The sequence below is a fragment of the Balaenoptera ricei genome, chromosome 16 (genome assembly GCF_028023285.1).
Source record: "Balaenoptera ricei isolate mBalRic1 chromosome 16, mBalRic1.hap2, whole genome shotgun sequence".
NCBI classification, from domain to species: domain Eukaryota; kingdom Metazoa; phylum Chordata; class Mammalia; order Artiodactyla; family Balaenopteridae; genus Balaenoptera; species Balaenoptera ricei.
Window position 1 is genome coordinate 6,243,463 of NC_082654.1, and position 22,897 is coordinate 6,266,359.

General features: G+C 47.8%; 1 protein-coding gene across 2 annotated transcripts in view; it reads left to right on the plus strand.

Moving 5' to 3' along the window:
* The window catches only part of ADAM12 (ADAM metallopeptidase domain 12), a 387,521-nt gene that overhangs the window by 250,935 nt on the left and 113,689 nt on the right, over positions 1–22,897 (plus strand). For both annotated transcript variants that reach the window (XM_059900751.1, XM_059900749.1), the window contains exons 4-5: positions 3,123–3,201; positions 16,469–16,545. In XM_059900751.1, coding sequence (XP_059756734.1) covers positions 3,123–3,201; positions 16,469–16,545 — 156 coding nt within the window. The remainder of the gene's footprint in view (positions 1–3,122; positions 3,202–16,468; positions 16,546–22,897) is intronic.

Consider the following 22,897-nt stretch of genomic DNA (forward strand, 5'->3'; position numbering starts at 1 on the left):
CAGACGGATTTTCCGTGTTTCTCGTCTGTGAAGGGAACCGTCTTCTTGGACATCCATCTTTCAGTTAGAAAGCCGTGCAATTCTCTGTCTTTGGTCTACAAATTCCTCCTCTTTGTGCTACTGTTCTTGGTATTAGGTATTCATATACCTTGATTTGTCCGAAAGGAGGATCCAACATTGTTAGGAACAGAATTACTAAATTATGAATAAGAGATAAGTAAAATAAAATGATTATTGAATAGTAAAGCATTAATAAGTAATCATAATTTCAATTATATTAAATTTTCCTTTTCGCCTTTCTCTGCGATCTTGAAGCTTACTAAGCTCCCTCCTTCACCAAAACCGTTAGGCCTTTACGGGTCCCACCTCACTCAGGCGACGGCTTCTGTCCTCGCTGTCACCTGTGCTCTGGGCACCGGCCACCTGTTGCTCTGCAACCCTGCCCCCATCTCTCCAGCCTGTCCCTTTAGATGACCCCCTCGCCTCTTCACACCCCACCTCTCTGCTCCCCTTTAGAACCACCCTCTGGAAAATGTCCATGACCTTCCCTTTCCCCACCTCCTGGGCCCACCCCTGCAGCTGCCCCGGCAAGGTCACCAGCCTCCTACCCCTTCCTGAAACTCTCTTCCACGTGAAGGACGACCACCAGCTCCTTCTCCAAACCCCCATCACCTCCCCTGCCCGCTCTCCTTCCTCTGCTCCTGACCCTCCAGGCGGGGCTGCTGGCAGTAAGCCCGCCCCGGGGGCCCTGTGACACCCAGAGGAGGGACACTTAGGAGATGGGAATTTGAGGCCAAAAGCTGCAGGGAGGTTAACCTCCTCCAGCCAGATTTCTCTCCTCCCGAGCAGAGGGAGAAGTGAGGGGTGCGGAACAGTCCGTGAGCTCTGTCAGTGAGCGTGAGAGATTGTCTGCCTTTTAGATTTCTGGCACTTTTCTTCTCAAACACTCGCTGTTAAGTAGAGCGCAACTCAGACCCGCTGTGAGGGTCTAACTGATTTAAACCAGGCATGTCCTAAATAAATCGAAAGCCGTATAAAACGGGGAGGTGACTCTCAGTTCTGGACTGGGCTGGGGGAGGGTCTGAGAAATCTGACTTTGTAAGAAACACTCTCTCATCTGTTACATTTGCAGCGTTGCCACTTTGATTTCTTCCCTTCCATATTTATCAGGACTCTGGTTGCAAAACCCAACTGGAACCAGCTGAAGCAAAAGAGAGGGGTTTCTTGAGGGAAAGGAGAGGCAAAGTGGGCCCCCGAGGCAACTGGAAGATTTCCTCTTTTCTGTCCTTTGTCACAGCTGGTGATGGCTGCGTTTTCCCCTGGCAGCGCCCCCCTGCTGCCAGGGCCAGGCTGAAGGAGGCCCTGAGCGCATTTGTGTGTAGCTTTGGGAACAAGGAAGAAAGACCTCTTCTCCAGAAGCCCTAGCTGCAGGCAGGCTGCAGGAAAGCTTAGAGACTGGTTAGCTTGGGTCCCACACTCATCTCGGGACTGGGGGTGGAGCGACCCCAGCAGAACCTAGCGGTGCAAAGTGCACTCCCTGGGCAGGGAAGGCGGACAGCATCATTGCTGCGTGCTGCACCTCCTGCAAAGTCCAGTATTTAAAACAACTCTCGACTCGTTACTGCCCAGACAGATAAAATCCAGAGGTGTTTACAGCTCTTCCCTGCTTCCCACCAACCTGGGTCCCCAGATTCCAGACCCTTGGGTCTCCGGGCCTTGCCATCCTCTGTCTGGAATCCCCTTCTCCCAGCCCTCCTTTGCCTGGCTGACTCCCCCCGTGTTCTCTCTAAAGCCTCCCCTTTTCACTACCCTCCACCTGCTGTGCGTCCGTTCACCCAGTAAGACTCTGTTCCTGCCTCTGTGACAGCCCTCCCCTCACTGTATTATGTTTTGTCTGTCACCTCACCAGGCAGTGTCCTTATTTATCTTTATATCCCAGTAGCTGGTATAGCACCCAGCACGTAGTCGGTGCACAGGAAATACTTGTTGCAGTGATGTTGAGAAGGATAGAATGTGCATATGACAGAAGAAATCACAAAATAGTCTGAAACCTAAACAAACTCAGGCTTTGCTACCATCAGTGAAGATGTAGTAGATTGCACGCAATTTTAGTTAGGGTAAATAGAGGTGTTGCTTCTCTACCAAGTCATCTTAGAAATTCAGTATTTCCACGTGTCCAAAATCATTTTTCCTCACCTCCTACAGCACTGTTTCTAACATTTCATCGTTGTTTTATTTTAATAAATTTATTTATTTTATCTATTTATTTTTGGCTGCGTTGGGTCCTTGTTGCTGCGTGTGGGCTTTCTCTAGTTGCAGCGAGTGGGGGCTACTCTTCGTTGCCTTGCGCGGGCCTCTCATTGCGGCGGCTTCTCTTGTTGTAGAGCACGGGCTCTAGGCACACGGGCTCAGTAGTTGTGGCTCACAGGCTCAGTAGTTGCGGCTTGCAGGCTCTAGAGTGCAGGCTTAGTAGTTGTGGCGCACGGGCTTAGTTGCTCCGCGGCACGTGGGATCTTCCCGGACCAGGGCTCGAACCCGTGTCCCCTGCATTGGCAGGCAGATTCTTAACCACTGCGCCACCAGGGAAGCCCCTCATCGCTGCTTTAAACTATCCTTTGACATTTTAATATTGACAGCTGGCTCCCTCACCTGCAGGAGAACTAGCAGGGCCAATATTGTGGGTCCAAAATTATTTTTCCAGCGGGTAGCTTAGCTGCTGATTCTAGATAGTGGAGCCTTGTGACTTCCAGAAGGGTGGTTCTCCCAACTCAGAAATCTGCGTGTGCTGTTCGTAGCAGGGTGTGTGCACGTGTGTGCATGTGCACGTGTACACACACACCTGTGTGTGTTGGAGGCATGAGGTGGGAGCGGGTGAGGAGGGCACCACGGGCACTCTGGGGGCCACTGTTCAAAGCACATGCATCTGAATCTCGCCTGCCTGAGTCTCATTCTGGCTCTCCCTGGGTAACCTGAACAGGTGAAGGCCCTAAGGGAGCGTCAGCAGGTCATCTATAAAATAAGGAGGGAATCAGACCCATGCCACCCTACAGCCTAGACATCCACAAGCAACATATCATTGCGATTCTACGCTCATCTTTTATGTTGTTTTTATTTTTCCACAGAGGTCTCATTGCCAGCAGTTTCACAGAAACTCACTATCTGCAAGATGGCACTGACGTCTCCCTCATTCGAAATTACACAGTAAGTCATGAATTCTTGGACCACCATGATACTCTGCTATCAGATCTGTGCTTAAACTCCGGAGCTGTTTTATTCTAAGCAAAGTCACAGGCCCAGATCTTTCACTTAGACCCCGAGAAGAGTTTGGGCATTGCTTACGGTTTGGGCATTCCATTATAACTCCAGAAAAACTTGGCTTTGGCCAGGCATGTGCCAGGACAGTCCTTGAAGTTATGGCTTGATTGCAGGCTGACACTGAACCCACCTGCCAGTGACCATGGGATGCTAAGCTGGGCAAATCCTTCCTGGAAACCAAGCCCAAATTAGAAATGGCTCGGAAAGCAGTCACCCCTGGGCTGAACTTGGCTGCATTAAACTGGCAAGTCCCTTAAAGAAATTCAAAGGAAAACTGACTCTGCTTAACCTTTCATAAATGTATCCACCGTGTCCATATGATTCTATATCATGGTTGTTACTGGAATGTGACATTTATCACCTCTTAGCTTTTCTAGTATCTGAAGTTTTATATGTAACTTAGACAAGATGCTAACTTTATTCATTTATTCCTCTTAACAAACGCTTAGTGTGCTCAGGCCCAGGTGTGAATGTGGGCATTAAAGAGAGTTGCTGCCCTCTGAGGACCAGGATGGTTACTTGTTTTAAAGAGCTATGGGTATTTGTTTTAAAAAGAATAAGCTTAGAGAAGGCTTTACATTTACAACTGAAATGTCATCAAGTAGCCATTATTGTCGGCAGAATTTTTGTTAATGCCTGACCAAGCTTGGAAGAGTCAAAGAAATCCCTGGGAAGCAGAAACAAATCAGGGATGTAAGCTCAGAGCACTAAGCTGGTGAGTTGAGGTCACGGGACCCCAACGGGCTATTCAGGACCCAGAGAGAGGACCCCGTGCTTGGGGGTTGGGACAAAAGAAGTGGGTTCTGCAAATGAGAATCCCACGAAGGCTGGGGCCCCAGAGAGATGCTTCCTCTGTGACAAAAGGGACAAGTAAAACTTCAGTCCAGAGAAGGGGCAACAGAGAGAATTGTCTCCAGGTGTCCTGGATTGAACAAAGATTTCATTAAAAATAGAGAAAGTGAAACCCCAGCTAGCCTCATAAAGTGTATATTTGGAATGGGGCGGACTGGTGTTCAAATTTCTAATACCAGCCTAGGAATGGAATTCCCAGTAAATGTTGACCTCAAAACTGGTCCCAAATCAGCAGCCCTGCGTCCCATGGGCCCAAGCTGAAGTCAACCGAAAATAGTTCTATAGGGATATTTCTACAGCCCAGGTTACCTGAGATTCCCACATCAAAAACAAAGAAGAAGAAGAATATTATTAAAGATGACCCAAAATCAAAATTACAAAACACATGATTCACAAAAGCCCGTGTAAATGACAAGGGAAACGAGAATTAGCACCTCCAGGAATGCGAGATAATAGAAAAGTCAGAGAAAAATCTGAAATATTTTAAAGAGAACAGAATAGGTCCAATAAAAATTCCAGAGTGAAAATACAGGGGGAAAAAAAACCTAAAGAAGCACCAACAACGCTCCCCCTTCTGCTTAAGCCATGGGATGGGCAGTTTGTTTCTCAGTGGTGTCGTTAAGGACCAGCTGTTGGTTTTAGAAGGAGGAAGGCACAGTGAATGCAGATTTGTCCCTATTGAGTTTGTGGTGGGACAGCATAGTAAAGGTGTTCAGTAGGCAGATAGCTATATGACCCTGGAGCACAGGGTAAGGATGGAGGCCACAAAAGAAGACCTGAGGGTCCATCTCAGATATAAGTAATCACTGGTGCCCTGACTTCACTTGACTTTTTTTTTTCTCTTTTTTTCTCCTAAGAGGATGTCATTTATACGCCTTTAGAATTAGCACAAAAGCTCTCCTTATGGTGTAAATTGTTGTTCCAAATAGAAACAGAAAAAAGAGATCCTAGAAATACTTGACAATAGGCTCAAGTCCTCCAAATCTCCCTTATAGATGATAGTGAAGGTGCTTATTGATTACAGACCATCTAGAAGATGTAAGATATGCTTCCAAATTTATTTTAAGAGTTTCATGTTTTCTATCTCCATCTCCCTGACCAATTTCCTCTTCTTAGGGCATTTTTGGTCCTTTTTTCTCATCTGGGAAGAAAACATATGATAAGAGAGAAGAAGAAATAGAGGACTAGATAAACGAGGGCCCAACAGCCGCTGGGGCTGTTTGGGACTTGGAGTGCGAAGGCTGAAGGCTATAAATCCAGGCATCTTAGAAAACAGCCTGGATGGAAGGGCACTGGAATGTTGATAGTAGTTGTCTCTGGTGGAGACTCTCTGTATTTTTCTATTTGGGGTGACTGATGTATATATGGGGTGGTGGAGGGGGTTACATTTCTCATCCGCCTCATCTTTCCACGAGGTAACTGTATAGACAGGCAAACACCTACCCCCTGCCCCCGACTCACGCCCTCACTCCTCCCCATGGAAGCATCTTCTCAGGGAGAGGAGGGCGGGAGGAAGCAAGCCCTGGCAACCGCTGGTCCCTGCTAACTGGGGAGGGGGTAGAGCCCCTGCCTTGGAAAGGCCATGAGCTAGCCTTGCTGTCTTCCCTCAGTCGAGTGTGGGTGAGCCCTGCCGCCCCCTCTGTGGAGTATTCCAAGCGATGGTCTCCTGCAGCACCAGCTTCACCGAGATGGGTCCTCAGGCCTGGCTAATAAGAGCAGGGTGGGGAGATGAGGGGAGATGAGGGTTAGAAATTGCAGGAAGGCTCACTTCTGCCCTGACCTAAGTTGTGTCCTCTGATGGAATATACCAGAAACCCGTCTTTCAGAAGTAATTAAGCTCATAGTGTATTTTGATCTTCATTGGACTCTTTGAATCTTTCTTCAGTAGATGAACCAACTGGAAGCTGGGTTAATTGGCACCCCGAAACCTCCAGAAACAGCAAGCATATGTTGCTTTTACAATTAGAAAAACAATGACTTTTCTCGTAATCTGGGGCCACCTTCCCCCATTCCTTTGAGTGCCTGTTCTGAGCTGTCAGCCACGTTACTGTAAAGATGAGTGAACAATCTCGTTCACTAAAGAAAACCCTTAGCCCTAGACAGCCCATCTTCCAGCAGAAACCCTTTAAGGGGAGCTCAAGGCCTCATATTGTCTTTCGTGGTGAGGAGACAGATGCAGCTTTGGGGGTTTTGTTTCTACTGAATCAGGCTGGGAAACAAAAAGAAATGTGCTGACTCATCCCCTTTTCCCCCAAAGTCAGCACACAATGGATTTCCCTAAATTTAAAATTATATATAAAATAAGAACCACTTTTTGGCTAGCATGTTTCTTTTTTTAATTTAATCTCTCAACAATCAGTGTAAGCTGGTTGACAAGCAAACTAGTGGCTGATTTTAATTTTAGAATTGATCCCCTGTCTTTTATCTCTCTATTATCCTGACAGGATGAAATATTTGTGGCTTAAGCCTTTGCTGGCCACATCTAAGGGAAGATTATGTCTTATACTGTCTCTTTTAATAAGGCCTGTGGGAGACAATGCCCATGATATTTATGCTATCTACATCCCAAAAGACAACTCTGGGAAAGGCCAGAATGCCCTCCAGAAAGTCTCCTCAATGTTTTCAGTGCTTTGGTCCAAACACATCCTTCTATTACGTGCATGTTAACTGAGCATCCCCGTTGTGCCAGGCCCTGTGACTCCCACTGACAATAAAAACAGACAGGAGACCCATATGGAGCCGGAGGGTAGAGGCTGACATTATTTCAAGAATCACAGACCAAATTAAAATCTGTGCTAAGTGCACCGAAGGAAAGGCGAAGGGGCCTAATCTAGTCTAAGGAATCACGGAAGACTTCATGGAGGAAGGAACATGTGAACCAAGATCTGAAGTTTAAGGAGGCATGAACCAGGGGATGGAAAGGGAAGGACATTTCTGGCTGATGCCAGCTGTTACTTGGAGGTGGAGAAATGTCTACAACTTGACAGGGACCAGAGTATGTAGGACTTGGAGGCCAAGGTGACAATTTGGTTGTCATGGAGGAAGATGGGGAAGCCACTAAAAAGTGTCAACAAAGGGGATGTCATAACTAGGGATAGACTTTGGAAGATTCCACTGGCTGCAGCTTGAAGGTCATCAGAGGGGCAAGAGCAGAGATCCAGCAAGGTCAGGCAGTTGGCTCTCGTGGAAGAGCCTAAATCCCGGGCAAGAGGAGACGGCTGCTGAGACCAGGGGCATGGAGATGGGGAGAAGGAAAAAGATCTGACCTTCTACACCTGAAGGGTTCCATTTGTTGTGTGTGTTTCTCATTCAAAAGATTTATGAAAACATTTGCTATAATAGACATCCAAAGGGGACCTTCAATATTAACTGAGGCTGGACCATCAGACAGGCATGAAATCCCATATCTTGATCAAAAGTATTGTTTGAGTGACATCCCATTCATTTCCACGGCAAATGTGTTCCTATCAAAAAGGAGTAGAACCTTCTACAATCGGCTTGGACTGAACATGTCAGAGCAAATGGGTATTAGGGAGTCAGCCACATCCCATCTCTGCTAGAGAGCATCTGAAGAGGATGGAAGATGATTCTGGGGGGTAGGAGGGAAGGCAGAGACCATTCCCGCCTCGTACAGGTACCAGGTATGAGCTAGGCCTGTCATCACATTCTTAAAAAATGATTTAAAATGGAATTACTTTCCCTAACATCTCCATACTCTCTGCACGTCTAATTCGTCAGCTCTTCCGGGCTTGCCTCTGTCTCAAAAGGCTGCTCCGTCCTCTCACTGACCAAGGCACTAAGCACCCCCTCTTCCCCTCAGGTCCTCGCCGTGTCCTGTGTTGATTTCCGCCTTCACAGCCGTCTTACCCCCCTTACTGACCCACTGACACACTTGCTGCTGCAGCTCAACTCCTCCCTTCTTCTCGGCTGGAAGATTGTCATGGCCACCTGACGTTTCTCCCCACTTCTAATCTCACCTGTGTTGAATCCAGCCACCACTCCTGCCTACGTGATCCTTCTAGAGCATCTTTCTATTTATGCCATTCCCTTTTGCCCTTGTGTCTCAGTCCTCACAAATCATCAAGAGCTTCCTCAATGCCTCCTTAATCGAGTCCAAAGTTCTGAGACCAGTATTCCCATTCTCTCATGGTGACATACCTTTTCATGCATGCATTCATTCACTCATTCATTTATACACTCATTCAACAACAAATGTTTGTTGAGTGCCCAGTGTAACATGAAGTAAGCACCAACAACACGCCAGGCATTGTGCAAAGCACTTTACGTACATTTTGTTGTTTGATCCTCACAATAAATCAGTTTTTGCTATTTTTACACCCAGATGAGGAAGCTGAGACATAGAGGGCTTGAGTAACTAGACTAAGCCCCCAGCTAATAAGGATTCAGACTCACACGGCCTGAGTCTAGAATCTGAGCTCCTAGCCACTATAATGCAGACAGAACACTGGAGCGTGTCTGTTGTATGTCCGTGGCCGTGCTGCTCACGTAGTGGAATTAGTAGATAAAACTGTAGCGAGGTGGATTCAGGAATGGGCTGGCGTTCGTTTGCAAAGAGAGAGACCCAGCAGGTACTTCTTGGGGCGAGCAGAGGATGCCCTGCTGACCCGTTGTCCTGGGATACGGGGAGGGGCAGAAAGCCCTCTGGGAATCTGCTGAGTGCATCACTCCGAAGCCCAGTGGAACTGAGTAAGGTCTAGTGCCACGTGGCGGTGTACAGGAGGGAGGGGGATACATTCCCCATCCTCAAGGAACATACCGTCTGACCACAGGCAACACGATGCACCCATGGCAAAGATGCTTTAGGAGCCAAACAATGGAAGAGCCAAATCCACGTGGAACGTGCAGTGGGTTCCCAGAGGAGCTCCAGGTGTCGTGACTTTCCTTCTCTAAAGGTGTCAGGAGAGGCTCTGGGACAGCCTTCTGTCTGGAAGCAGTGTGTGTAGAGGGTGGGTTCAGAAGCCAGGGAGGCAGGCTTCCCAGGCTAAAATTCCAGCTTGAGCCCTGAACCAGCCGGGACCGTGAACACGAAACAGACAGACACTGAACCTGGCGCACAGTCAGGCTTCTAGAAAAGTGAGCCCGTTGTAGCCACTGCTCTGCCTTAATGATGGATTCACAACATCTCTTAACTACCCTGGACCATCCATTCCTTCTGAAGTCCTTCATGTATCGGGATAATAGGAGGAGAGAGGGAGCTGCGGGCAAGAAAGGGGTCCGTGAGCTGTGCCGGACACCAGGCTCTGAAGGCACGTGTCTCTGACCCCGCTCCCACCAAGCCCCTCAAGTCCCTCCTGCTCCTGTTCATCTATCTACACAGTCCCGCACGACAGCCAAGAAGATTGAGAGCTGTGAGTCAGGAACTAGCGCGGCAGTGTAAGAAAACCACGCTCCCTGCTCTCTAAGGGGTCAGCTGTTCTCGCACGTGTTCATTCATTCATTCGGCAAACATACACTGAGCCGGGGTCCAGTGCAGAGGGAAATAGACAGGCAGAACACAGCGCTTACAGCATAATGGGTTTAAGTACATGTTGTCATATCCCAGATCTGTGACAAGGACATACATTTCACAGACTGATTCGATCCCTAAGACCCCGGGCAGCAAGTGTCAATCCCGTTTTACAAATTAAAACTAGAGACTGAGTCTCAAAGCACAAGACTTCCAACTCCAGATCGGTCCAGTGCTCTCACTATCGCAGCGGTGCCGCTTCCCGGCCCAGGTTACAGGGCACTCCCAAAGACCGTGAACACAGTTTTGTAAGCTGCGTTCTCTCATGCCAAATGCCAGCACCGCAAAGTAACGTGAGCAGCCCCTGAGGTTGATCCTTCCCAATCTTTTAAGCAGGCACGGTTCTTGTTAGAGCTGGGAGCAGACATGGCCCGGGGAGCATGGGTGGGCTGACTTCCTTCTCAGCAATCCATCCCGTACACCCTCAGGGGAAAGCGTAATGTCACTCAGTCAGAGAAACACACGGGGCTGCAAAGTCACTTTTTGCTTTGCTTGAATGCACTGTCACCTTCTTTCAGTCTCAAGCAAACCCTTGGTATGTGGGGGCCTGATGCTCCACACAGGGGAGGAAAGGCTGGACCGTAGGTGTGCTGAAACGCAGGTCAGCAGCTCAGGCACACACGCACGTGCACGTGTGCACACACACACTCACCCTCACACCCCTCCGATCTGCAGACCTTTCTGAGTCTGGAAATGACTTTACTTTCCTCGGATTCCCTGAGTGAAGAGGCTCTGCTGTCCTTGAAAAAGTATTCTGTCCAAGTTTGGATTTTAGGTGATAACTTTTCCTCGCGAGGGTGCACGTTCATAGCAGCAAGATGTGGAAGGAAGCTGTCCTGCCTGGGGATGAGAGGCTTGTCCTTTAGTCCCTGCTCTGCCATGAACCAGCTCTGTGACCTTAGACAGTTATTTCACCAGTCAGGGCCTCAGTTTCCACATCTGGACGGGCTGAAGTTCCCTTCCAGCTAGAACACTGTGCGATTCAAATGCTAAATCAAGACAGTTGGTCACACTGCATGTAGCAGGGGAGGCCCTTTCAAGTTCCCAAGGAAAAGAACATTGAAAATCATTTTCGCTCAGCTTACTCCCTAATGGAATTTGTCTGCTCACAGGTCCTTTTTAATCACGAGGTCAGGCCACTTTTGGTAGCAATTTAGCATATAAAATTCCTTTCTTTCTAGTCCACTGAGAGTTGGGTAACAGAATTTTTATTTTACCTCCCGTATGGCATAGAGTTGAGGGCTACTATTTTCAAGCTCAAGTGTTCTTATTCTATATCCTCTTCCCCACCATTATATTTGATTGATAGTATTAAACAGAAGGAGAGTTTATTTTACTGGAGGGGAGAGAAATGCATTAGGTTAAGTAATAAGTATATAAAATAAATGGTTAGAGGTTTTGTAAAGGAAAAGATGTAATTTTGTGGTTATGCATGTTTGGGACTATTTTCTGTTATGTTTTGCTGGTGGAAAGAGAATGTATTGGACCAGCAGGACTAGGCCAAGACGACTGTGCAAATAAGACGATGTCTCGTTCAGCCACGTCTTTAGAGACGTGAGCATGAGAGAAAGAAAGGGACGGTATGGTTTGCCTCTCTTGAGGCAACTGGGGAGGCTTGCAAGGGTAATTGTTGTGATCGACAGATCCGGTGGGCCCTGGGGCACAAGACCTCCAAGGCATGATGGATGCCTGCATCTCTCACAGGTGTGGCCACATCCAGATCCAACAGGCCACGTGTTTGCAAATCTACAAGGCCTGGCAGGTTCCTGCCTGTTAACATCAGTCTATAGGAGGCAACCTGGCCCTCAGATATGGGGACACACACTCACCTGGAGATTTTGCTGAGTGGGCACTGCTGGCCCCCATGTGGTGCTGCCTGCACTTCTCTCTCGACCTTGGCCACCGCCAGAGGGGATCAAGCCCCCCCAGAGGAGTAGGAACGTACATCTCCTCCACTCCCCATGGTCAAATTCCCCAGCCAATTATGTGACACCTAGTGTGATGAGTCTTTCTCTCTGATTTGTCAATTTATCTATATGATGACTTCTATATTATAAAAACCAAATCACATGTGTTTAAACGTTTAGTTAATCATATTGAAAAAAACAAAACTTCATGAGATTGCAATTGTCCTGGAGGATCTGGAATTTGGAGTTCTAGTAATAGTCAAGAGAGAGCAATGGGCTTGCTAGTCAGCTGTCTGAAGGTGAACAGAAGGTAGTTTTAGAGCTAAGACATGAGGTGTTAACTCTGGTACTGACTAAGAGAGTTGGGGCTGTTTAAGGACCAGAGTACAAGAGCTAGAATCCATCCGCTCCTCTTTTTTTTCTTCACCCCCTCCTCTTTTATAAGCAATAATTCAGCCTAGTTGTTGAACTGGAAATTAATTTTATACTAATTTGTTCTCAGCTCATTCTTTAATAAGCTTATATTTCTGGGTATTTAATTTGAAAGCACATTTGATAAGTAATCTATTAAAAAGTAAATCGACACTGAGAATAAATGAGTTTGAAATTCCAGAGGTCGGTCATTAAGACTATTGTCACCATTTGGTTTTTAATTTTTTAACCAATACCTGGTTTCCTATAGCAATATTTCACAGTTGTCTAAAATGGAGCAAATTATTTAATGTACAAGACCCTCAAAGATGGGTAAGTCAAAAACCAGTGACGTTCGTTCCCCCAGGCAGCCTAACTTATAACGCCAGCTGGGTCCCTTCACTTCCTGAGTCATCTCAGCTCCAACATGTCTGCTGGGTTCCCAGGGCTGAAATCCCCCCACCCTGTGCAGAGGGGACCAGGCCCCCCTGATGCCCTGGGGCATTACAATCCAGTTACACAACCTCCCCATGTTTAGAGAATTATTATCATGACTCCCTTAAGTACCCAAAGCTAGAGTTACCTAGAGAGGGGGAACCATGGAGCCTTTCAAAAGTTACTTCCCATGGAAACCGAAGAGGCAGGCTGGCAGCAAGGGTCCCCCATGGCCTGGCTGGACGCCTGGTGGCTGGCTGGGCAGTGTCCCCCAGCACTGTCCCTCGTGCCCCCTTCCCTGGGCCACGTGCTCACTGAAGAGGACGCCCTCGCCAGAGGAGAAATGGGGCAGTGAGTCTGCCTCCGCGCCTGAATCTCCCAGCCAAGCAGACAAAGCCCCTCCCTGAACTGTCCCCCTCCCGCATTGCCCATCTTTGTGCATGTGCCTTCCCTCTGTGGGCAATCCCCTCTCCCACCTCTGTCCCTGGCCACCGGGCCACCCCACTCCTCAACGTTGTATGGGGGTCAAAAAGGAGGCCCAGAAAATGTCATTATTTCCAGCTGGTATAGTCAACAACATAAAAAATCCAAGCTATGCTACGAATTGTTAAGCTGATAAGATGGCCCAGCAGGAGTCTCTGATACAAGATCAACTTTAAAAAATAAAAAAGCTTTCCTTTACATTAAAAATAACCATGTATAAGATGTAGTAGAAAAAAAGACCCTATTTGTGATATCAACAAGCCTATACAATACCTAGACATAAGCCAAGTGAAAACTTTCCAAAGTCGTTCAAAAAAAAAAAAACATCTAAAACTAGGCAGAAGGTCATAAAAATGGCCTTATTATGTGGAGAGACATACCGTATATATGAATAGAAAAACTTTTTATTTGAAAACTACAAATCCTGACTAAATTGACCTCTACATTCAAATTAGTCAAGCTGAAATCTCAAAGGATTATTGCAGAGCTTAAAATTTGATTCTAAAATTCACCTGAAAGAGAAAATAGGTAATAATACTGTAGAAACTTCTGAAGAAAAAATAGTATCAAAAGAAAACTCATTCTCAACAAGGTTGCCAAGACAAATTGGGGAAAGAATAGTTTTCTAACAAATGGTTCAGGGCACCTGGATATCCACATGCAGAAGAGTGAAATTGGAGCCCTACTTTAAGCATATACAAAAATTAATTCAAAGTGAATCAAAGATTTAAATGTAAGAGCTAAACCTATAAAACTCTTAAAACATAGGTGTAAGTCTTTATCACCTTAGGTTAGGTAAGGGTCTCTCAGGTATGGCACCTAAAGCATAAGCAACCAAATTAAGAAAATAGAGAGCTTGGACCTCATCAAAATGATCAGCTTTTGTGCTACAAAAGACATCAAGAAAGTGAAAAGACAACCCACAAAATGGGAGAAAATATTTGCGAATCATGTCTCTGGTAAGGGTCTAGAATCTAGGGTATATAAAGAACTCTTCCAACTTAACAATAAAAAGACAAAAAAAAAAACAATTAAAAAATAGGCAAAGGATTTGAATAGACATCTCTCCAGAAAAGATGTATAAATAGCCAATAAGCATGTGAAAAGATGTTCAATGTCATACGTTATTAGGAAAATGAAAATCAAAACCACAGTGAGACACTACTTCACATATACTAGGATGGGTGTAATCAACAGCATAGACAATAACAAATGTGGGTGAGGATGTGGACAAGTTCATACATTCATCCCATACACTGAGAATGTAAAATGGTTCAGCTGCTTGGGAAAAATTTGGCAGTACTTCAGAATGTAAACAGAGTCACCATAAGATCCAGCAATCCCACTTACAGATATATAACCATATACCTACCCATAGTGTATACCCAAGAGAACCAAAAAAATATGTCCACACAAAAACTTGTACGTAAATGTTCATGGCAGCATTATTCATAATAGTCTAAAAGTGGAAACAGCCCAAATCCCCAGCAACCGATGAATGGGAAAACAAAATTTGGTATATCCCTACAATGTCATTTTATTCAGCAAAAAAAAGGAATGAAGTACTAATACTTGCTACAACATGAATGAACCTTGAATACATTATCCTAAGTAAAGGAAGCCAGACACAAAAGGCCACATTTTGTATGACTCCACTTAACGTGAAATGAAATGAAATGAAATGAATAGGATAGGCAAATCCATAGAGACGGGAAGTAGTTTATTGGTTGCCAGGGGTGGCTAATGGGAAGTGACTGCTAATGAGTGTGAGGTTTCTTTTTGGGGTGATGAAAATGTTTTGGAATTAGATGTGATGGCTGCACAACATTATGAACGTACTAACACCCATAATAGTATGCTTTAAAAAGGTGGATGTTATGGTATGTGAATTTAATCACAATCAAAAAAGAGAACTTGCTCTGATATCAAAATGTTCCTATAGAATAATAGGAATTAAAACAGTGTGGTGTTGGCTCAGGAATGGACAGATGGAGGTTTGCCTCAGTGGACCAGCATAGAGAACACGGAGGTGAAGCCACATACGTATGTGGGCATTCGATATCTGACAAGGTGACATTTCAAATCAGTAAGAAAAGGAAAATGGTGGTGAAGAACAGCTGGCTCTTAGTTCGTGGGGAAGGTTGGATTCCAACCTCATACCTCCACAAGAATGAATTCCAATTTAGATTGAATAACTAATTCTAAGAACTAATTCTAAGAAATAGAAGAAAATAAGAGAGGACATATGTATAATGTTGAAAAAAGCCATCTTAAGCAATACACAATATGCATAAATTTGATTATATAAGAATTGGAAACTCTTGTAATAAATACAATAAAAGATATCGTAAGTCAGTTAAGAAGACATTTCTCACATAATTAATATCCTGAATATATAAAGAACTTCCACAATCAATAAGAAAAAGTCAAAATAACAAATGTTCTGCAGCACTCCCTTCCTGTAATTGCCTTTTCAGATGATCCCAAAATTTTGTCCTCTGTTCAGTGACAAAGAGATCATCTTGGCCTCTTTTTCATGATATGGGATTTCCCTGGCCACTCAATCCCATCCAGCCCTCTTTCTCAGCAAAGTCAAGGTGGTCTTTGGAATGTTGTCCCTGTCGGGCAGGACAACTGGACACCCTGCCCTGCCCTGGAAAAAGTGATTAACTGTGGTCCTGATTGAAGGAGCTGTGTGCTGAGGCTGAAACCCCAGCGTCCACTTCTCCTGTCCCTTAGAAGACGCAGCCCTTTGCCTCGGGACCGTACGCCGCTGGCATCCAGAGGCCTTGAATGAGGAGCACTAAATGCACTTAGCGTTTCTTGCCAGCCAGCCACTTAATTGGGGCTGCAACATAACATTTGTTCAACAATAAAATTAACCTTGATTCCGGACGGATATCTATCTTCACTAAGGATGTGTCCGTGCTGTGGTTTCTTTTTGCAAGTGACATTATTAAAGAAATGGCATATTGCAGGCATGTCACCCAAGGACTTTTGTCTTAGAAGACCTTCCTATTTTTCTCTCCTGCTAAGAGAGTCTTTCTGCTCTCAATTGGGCAGTTCATCGAGGTACCCGCTATCTCTCCTCACCCCCTTCCTCTCATAGCCTTTTCTGTTTTCATAAGCCATAGATTTGGCCTCATTTTATTGCATTTCACAGTGTGCTTAAATACCCCACACGGTTCCTCATCTCATTACAAAAGACAACTTGTAATGCGGAAAATGGCAATGTGATTTGTTCAGCTGCTGGAGTTTGTAAAACCTTCCACATCAGGGCTTTCCTGAAGGGTGTCAGAGAGACGAGAATGGAACCGGGATGCAATTAGAAACCCTGTTGATAATCTCTAAGTAAATCAGATATTCCTGCCATAGATCCTGGCGGGGTCACGTGGGGCTGGCATGAAACATTAAGACCGCTGGTTCAACATTTTATGCAAAAGGGAATTCTGTAGCTGAAAACAAGATGATTGGAGGCCGTTGGTTTATTGTGAGTGGGCAAGAAGACATCATGACTGAACCAACTTTCTTCTTTCAGGGTCACTGTTACTACCATGGACACGTGCAGGGCTATTCTGGTTCCACGGTCAGTCTCAGCACTTGTTCTGGTCTCAGGTAAGTGACCTTGACAGTGGCACCTCTGGCCTTAAGCACAGCTACCGCAGACCACCCCCTTCTCCGATCGCTCTAAAGCACTAGAGTGACGGACCTCGCCCCTGCCTGGCAGAACCGAGGAGCCCTTGCCCGGCAATGCGGAGGGCACCGCACCCCCCCCACTCCCATCTCAGCTCGCCTTCCTTCGCTGCTCCTCTTTCGAGGCCGTCCTCAGGCCTGGTAGGTTGGCTGGGTTCAGCAGCCAAGGATTTGGGGAATATCTTTTGTTTTTGTGGCTCGATGCCAAACAACTCCCAGTGTTAAAAAAAATAGGACATTAGGTATTAGCATTTCAGCTGCTTGCTTAATAAAAATGAAAAGGGCCTCTTCTCACTAGGACACAAAGTGAGGGGCTGACTGAGCACAGATCCAGGTGAGCTGAGTACGGGCCTGGGCGGCAGGGGCCCCTGCCCGACGCAGGAAACAATCCCTTCTGCTGCCGAGGACGAGCCAGCCCCGCCTTCCAGTCGCAGCAACCGGCCCGGCGGGCTCTGCGGGCTCCCCAGGAAAACCAGTCTGTTGACAGATTCCCAGCTGCCTCAGCCTCTTGACTGGGTTTATCTATCTAGTTTGTGAACTAGCAGCTTGTGTCCTCAAAGTCCTGCTTTGCTTTGGCCGCTGCCACCAGAGTGCGGGTCTGCGGAGGGCAGGACGGAGGGCCTGGGACAGCGGCGGCCCAGGGAACGCGGGACTGTGCGCCGTGGGTCTGCGAGTACTGCGTGCCATGGCGGAGAAGGAACCTCGGTGCACACCCCGCACGCACACCACACACACAACATCCACACCACAGACACACACACAATATACCACACACACCACATACACACCACAGACACATACATAATATACCACACACACCACACACACACCACAGACATACACACCACACACACACAATATACCACACACACACACACACAACATACACACCACAGACACACACACAATATACCACACACACCACACACACACACATAATATACCACACACACCACAAACATACACACCACAGACACACACACAATATACCACACACACCACACACACACACAACATACACACCACACACACACAATATACCACACACACCACAAACATACACACCACAGACACACACAATATACCACACACACCACAGACACACCACAGACACACAATATACCACACACACCACAAACATACACACCACAGACACACACAATATACCACACACACCACACACACACCACAGACACACAATATACCACACACACCACAAACATACACACCACAGACACACACAATATACCATACACACCACATACACACAACGTACACACCACAGACACACACACAATATACTATACACACAACACATACACACCTTAGCACACACACCACACACACAACATCCACACCACAGACACACACAATATACCACACACACCACAAACATACACACCACACACACATAATATACCACACACACCACACATACACACCTTAGCACACACATACCACACACTATATTACCACACACCACCACACACACAGTACAAGCACCACACACACCCTGTAACACACACAGTTTATCCCACACGACATACCACACATATCAACACAACACACACACAACATGCCACACACAACATACCCCAGGCACACAGTGCACCTTGGACAACTCAGCACATGTAACACACTACACACGACAGGAGCGAAGTGGAGATTAGGGGCGCTGGGCGGGGTTTAGCAGCTGTGGACGGAGACAGACACCCCACGCAGGGGAGCGGAAGCGGCGCTCCTGGAAACCTTGCCTCCCGTGAGTCCTGCCGCGCTGCGAGCATTTACAGGTACTCTTGAATTAATGAGTAATCACGTTGGCGGCGCTTACGGACAGACAGTACAGCCGCTAGTGGACGGAATTCTCCAGAATAACAGCACCCGAGTCTGGCCGCGGCCTGGTCAGCACGCGCAGCCCTGAGCCCTGCTGGCAGCTGGACCGGCCCGAGGGAGGGTGCAGCCGGGCCTGCGGCCGCACGTCCCCCTGCCCGTCCGTTCCCGGGGCGTCCCTGCCCCACGTGCGCCCCCAGCCCCCGCCGACCCCCAGCACGTGTCCCCGCGGCCGCTGCCGTTCCTCGTGGCGTGGGCCACCTGCGCGCCTTACGTGTACGGGAAGGAGGGCGGCGCAGCGCGCCCTGCAGTCGCTGTCCGTGCTCAGCATCGTTTCGGCATCGTCCTTCCGGGCGCGTGAGGGGCGGCCTCCTCCCTCACTGCGCACAGCCTTCCGTTCCACAAACACCCGCGTTTCCTCTCCTCGTTTTCTCCGCCACGTGCGTTTAGGTGGTTTCCAGCCTCTCTCAGCTGCCAACAACCGGCCCCGCAGGCCTCGGGCTCCCTGACCCGGGCGCGGCTCCGATCGAGGCGCCCGAAGGAGGGAAGGGTGTGACCTGACCAGTCCTGCCACCGTGTCCTGCCAGCGTGCCCGCCCGGTTTCCACTCTGACCATCAGAGGACGGGGGTTCTGTTTCCTCACGTCTCCCCCAGTCCTTGAGATACCGGATTCATTCTTAAGTAGTTACCATTGGAATCTAACAGTCTGTTCAAAACGTGGCTCCCCTCCCCCTTCGCCTGCTCCAGTCCCACGCGGGGAAACCGCAGCACCAAACGTGGGCCAGGGTGAGGAGGTGGCGGGAACGTTCAGGAGCGCGTCAGGGGGAGGGTACTTTGAGGGGGGACCGTGAGTCCCCAGGGCACAGTGGGAAGGTCTGAGGGGCAGAGCGAGGAGGGTGGGATCAGTTAGAGGACTGAAGAGTTGTGTGGGGATGAGGGCCCAGCTCTCCTGGAAAACCAGGGCACAGGCACCTGGAGGACACAGAGATGAAGGACAGGGTGGGGTCAGACCCGCTGGCATCTGGGCCAAGGTGAGTGACCAATTGGAGGTAGGCCCTCTGGGATCATCAGATAGATGTCCATGCCCCGGAGCACAATAGCCCAAGCAGTGACCAATCACTGGGCTTCTCTGAGCGCCAGTTGCCTCGTATTTAAAATGGAGCTAAAGACTCTAGCTGAGACTGGTGGTTGTGAAAATAAGTACAACGACCCATAGGAAAGCCCAGCCCTGTGCCTGACCTTGAGTGAGCAGCCAGTGGAAGAACCATCAGCCACTTGAGACAGTCTTACATTCTTTGATTCTGGGACTGGGCCAGTCAGGGAGGCGTGAACATGCGGTACTTCTGGGTTAATTCCATGCAGAGCTACACTGCTCCTACGAGAGCCGGGTGGAGCACACAGGACCACACACACCTGAGAATTACAGTCACCCCTCTCCTGTGTGGTGTCCAATACAACTGAAAGTAGAGAGTCTCTAACACATACATGGGAAGTTGGCACTTTACTGTCGCACCTCTCTGGAACCTAAAAGATGGACCTGTTTTGAAGGCTAGATATTTCCAACCTTCAAATTAATATAGAGGTCACTGTGTGCAAAGAACATAAAAGCTAATTCAAACTGGCTTAAAGACCAAGCATAGAGGTAGATTCATGCTATCGAAAAGTCCAGCGACGGCTTCAGGTATGGCTGGTTCCAGGGCCTAACTGATGTTATCAGAATCCATTCTCTCTCCGTCTTTGGCCTCTACCTTCTTCTGTGTTGATTTCATTCTCAGGCACTGTTTATTTTTGCGGTGACAGAGGGTCTTCAGGCAGCTCCAGACTTACATCCTCAGAGGGCAAGTAGAAGAAGGAGGGCCCTTCTTTTAAGCTCAGCAAAAGTCCTCAAAATGCCTTATTGTCCCTCACTGGGTCATGGGCCCCTCCCTGAAACAATCACGGTGGTCAGCGGTGGGTGGAATGCTCTAATTTAACAGGTTATGTGCCCGACCCCTGGGCCAGGCTGAGTGTGAACCACACCCAGCCTCAGGGGCTGGTGCGGGTGGCAGAGAAGGGTGGGTACATGAAGGAAAACCAGAAAAAGGACAGATGAGGGCCAGGGACACACAGAAACTACAGGCCAACTCCAACAACAGCTTCCACATGTTTGTGAAAACTCTAAGCTAGCGAAACTGAGACCAGGCGTAAACGGAGAGGTCCGGGTTGGTCTGATAACTTTCAGGTGGTTTTCATAGGGTATCAAACCCTTGATGGATAAAGAGATGAGGGTATCTTCAAGGGAATTCCTAATAGCTCCTTTTTACACTAAATAAAACAACCTGCAAACCAGTGACATTAACTAATTAGTTTTAAATTATGAAGATGAACGACTGGGTAGAGTATTCCTGAGTAACATTTAAATAGGACAGATCTGCCCCCTGTGCTTGGCCTTGCCACTTGCTCTCTACTCCCTGTCCTTCATCCCAGGCCTGCCCCACAAAGGCCCAGGTAACTGTCAGGGTCCCCGGTTTCTCCCTCACAGAGGGGTCCATCTCTCTGACCAAATTCTACAGAGCGTCTGAGTCTCAGTGACCACCTCCTGTCTCCGGCACCTGGAGAATGTCCGCCCGCCCCACCCCGGGTACCTGGCACAGAGCACAACTTGGCAAAGAGGAATACTGTGAAATACTTATGGCTGGGGTTCCAGGAAGAGTCAGGGGAGTGAGTGCTGCGTCGTCTGGTGTCGACCACCAAGACGGGGTGGGAACACTGACGGAGCAAGCTGCTGCGTGGGGATGGAGCTCCTGAGAATTTTAATTTCCCAGATCTTTGTGCTGTTGTTACAAAAGCAGTAGACCGTGCATCAACAGAGAAATTCCGGAGTTATGTAGTCAACTTTATGATCTTGCGAGGAGAGAATCAGACCAGAGACAAAGCTGTGTTCGATCAACTGCTTCCTGGCAGAAGAATCAATCGAGAGGGGAAATAAAAATGCAACTAGGGTAGCACCAACCTGGTAGATTTTTGAGAAAGAATATAGGATTAAAAATTATGTGAAATATGGTGTGACCCCAAAATACATTCAGAGCTAGGAATGTGGAGGAAAACTGGAGTGTCCTAGGGGATGCATTAATTAGAGCCCAGCAGATTACAGTTTTGCAGAGAAAAAGCAGAGAAGGAACATCCTGCTTTGCTTCAAAAAGGCTGATCAAAGACGGGCAGGCAAGGAAAGCTCTGTTCTGGAAGAGAGAAGAGAGGAGGGAAGCAAACAAGTCATCCTTCTTCATTTGAAGCTTGAAGGGGAAAAGATAAGGAGAGAGAAACGCATGGAGATCCCAGCAGAAAGGGGGATTAAAGAGGAAACAGCTCTTGAACGGAGGGAATGAAGTGCAACGTGGAAAATAGGTCATAAAAACGAGTGCCGCCATAGAGCTTAGCCTTCCTTTGAAAGGACTCCAAGTCAAACGGGAAGTTCGGGCCATAAGTTAGTTTTGTACCATATCATATGTCTCCCCAAGATGCCCAGCCCTCGTTAGCACAGTGTCGGCGCAGCGTTCATGGTTCTCCTGGTCTCTGTTGTTGCCCTCGCTGCTTCGTGCCTCGGCCCTGCTCCTGAGTCCCTAAGCCCACGAGCATTCCCGTGAGCACCAGATGCTCCTTGACACTGTCATGCATGGGTACCATGTTCCAGTGATGGGGAGAGAATTCTGCCCCTGTCCCAGAGGAGCTTAGCCGCTGTGTTTTGTAATGGGACAGACGTCCAGCCCTGGCTCGCTCCTGCCAGGGCATCCAAATAGCCATGTCCCTGTGTCCTGATTTGATTCACAAACACATTGCTGTCCCCTTCCAGCTCCCTGGTTAGAGCATGAGATCCTTACGGGGGAAGAGCCTGTCTCTCACCATTTCTTCCTCTTCTCTTGCTCCACCTCCGAGCTTCTGCTTGGAAATCTGGCATAAGGACTTTTGGGGGCTCACGATTTTGGAATGAGCCAAGAGTTTTCCCATCCCCTGCGGGCATGGTGGTTAAAATGAGGCTTAATTTCTTAGGGAATCACCTGTGCTTTGATAGACTTAAGGGAAGCATTCACGTAACAGATGAGGAAACTGGTATCTAGAGTTGTAAACTAGGTATTCGTTGTAATGACAACTTCATTTTTAAGTGGAGTTTAGGATACCTGAGCACGAGGTGTACACGCACTCACACCTACACACTCACGCTTTCACATATGCTCTCGCACACACGCAGACACACACACACACACCCCCCAAGGTGATGACAAGCAGGCTATGTCATACTTTACTCTTTGCCATCATCACAATCTCTGCTTTCAGGAGGGCAGGGGCAGGTGTTAGTGCCACTGCTTTACCGAGCAGCTGAGGCTCAGTCACCAGGAGCCTGGTCCTGATGCTGCAGCTCGGAGCTGCAGGTGCTCACGTCAAAGGATGCTGTCACCCCCTTGCTAGT